The sequence below is a fragment of the Geospiza fortis genome, unplaced genomic scaffold (genome assembly GCF_000277835.1).
Source record: "Geospiza fortis unplaced genomic scaffold, GeoFor_1.0 scaffold89, whole genome shotgun sequence".
In the NCBI taxonomy this organism is placed as follows: domain Eukaryota; kingdom Metazoa; phylum Chordata; class Aves; order Passeriformes; family Thraupidae; genus Geospiza; species Geospiza fortis.
Genome location: NW_005054615.1, coordinates 371,045 through 371,961, shown reverse-complemented (window position 1 = coordinate 371,961; position 917 = coordinate 371,045). Strand labels below are relative to the sequence as shown.

The 917-nt window shown below is 68.3% G+C and overlaps 1 protein-coding gene across 1 annotated transcript in view; it reads right to left on the bottom strand.

Moving 5' to 3' along the window:
* Window positions 1-11: 11 nt before the first annotated feature.
* The window catches only part of ADAM8 (ADAM metallopeptidase domain 8), a gene marked incomplete at its 3' end in the record, with an annotated part of 10,620 nt that continues 9,714 nt past the window's right edge, over window positions 12-917 (bottom strand). Inside the window, 3 exon segments of the mRNA XM_031064681.1 lie at window positions 12-112; window positions 271-466; window positions 681-770. Coding sequence (XP_030920541.1) covers window positions 12-112; window positions 271-466; window positions 681-770 — 387 coding nt within the window.

Below are 917 nucleotides of genomic sequence, written 5' to 3'. Positions count from 1 at the left end.
CCCCGTCCTTGCTGGGGGCTGCAGGGCTGCTTGCCGTACTCGGTCAGGCAGTGCAGGTGAACGTGCTGCTCGCTGTTGTGCTTGAAGCAGACGTCGGGAGCCACCTGCGCCTCTGCGGGACACACGGAAAGGGTCACACGGAGCCCGCTTTGGGATCGGCAGCGCCTGGGGCGCAGGAAGGGGCCGCAGCCGGGCCATGCGCTGGCCCGGGGGGCTGCAGGCCCATCCCGCAGCTGGTGGGGCAGGAGGACGGCAGGGAAGGGGCCCTACCTGCGCCCCAGAGCGCCCGGCACTGCTCGCCGTGCGAGGGGCAGGCCCCGTTGTAGCAGTAGCCGCTGCCGTGCTGGCAGGAGATGCCGTTCTCCTGGAACACATCCTCGGGGCACTCGGCGCTCAGGCCGCTGCAGTGCTCGGCGAGGTCGCAGTCGTTCTTGCTGGCCCGGCAGAGCGTTCCTGCCGCCTTCACCTGCACGGAGAGCAGCGGTGTCAGCGCTGCCTGGGGGCTCTGGCTTCGCCAGGCAGCGCAGCACTGCAGCACCCCGCTCTGGGAAACGCCTCCCAGCACATCTTGGATCCAGAGGCCGGCGCTCTGCTACCGACTGAGCCGCTCCTCCAGGGCTCGGACCGGCTCTCCCCCTGCTTAGGAACCTGCGGAGGTGCTCCCCTGCGGGCGGCAGTACCTTGCAGTCCTGGCAGCATTCCCCTCGGGCACACTCGGCTCCCTCTCTCAGCTGGCACGTGGTGGCGTTGCAGCAGCGGTCCGAGCACTCCTGCGGGACAGGGATGGAATGAAACCCTCCTGGAAGCCCCTGAAGGACCCTTTCCTTCCTTCCTTTCCGAGGGGACCACGCTGCCAAGTCACCAGGCTGCCAGGTCACCCTGAACCACGGGCTAAAACCACAACAACATCCCAGGTG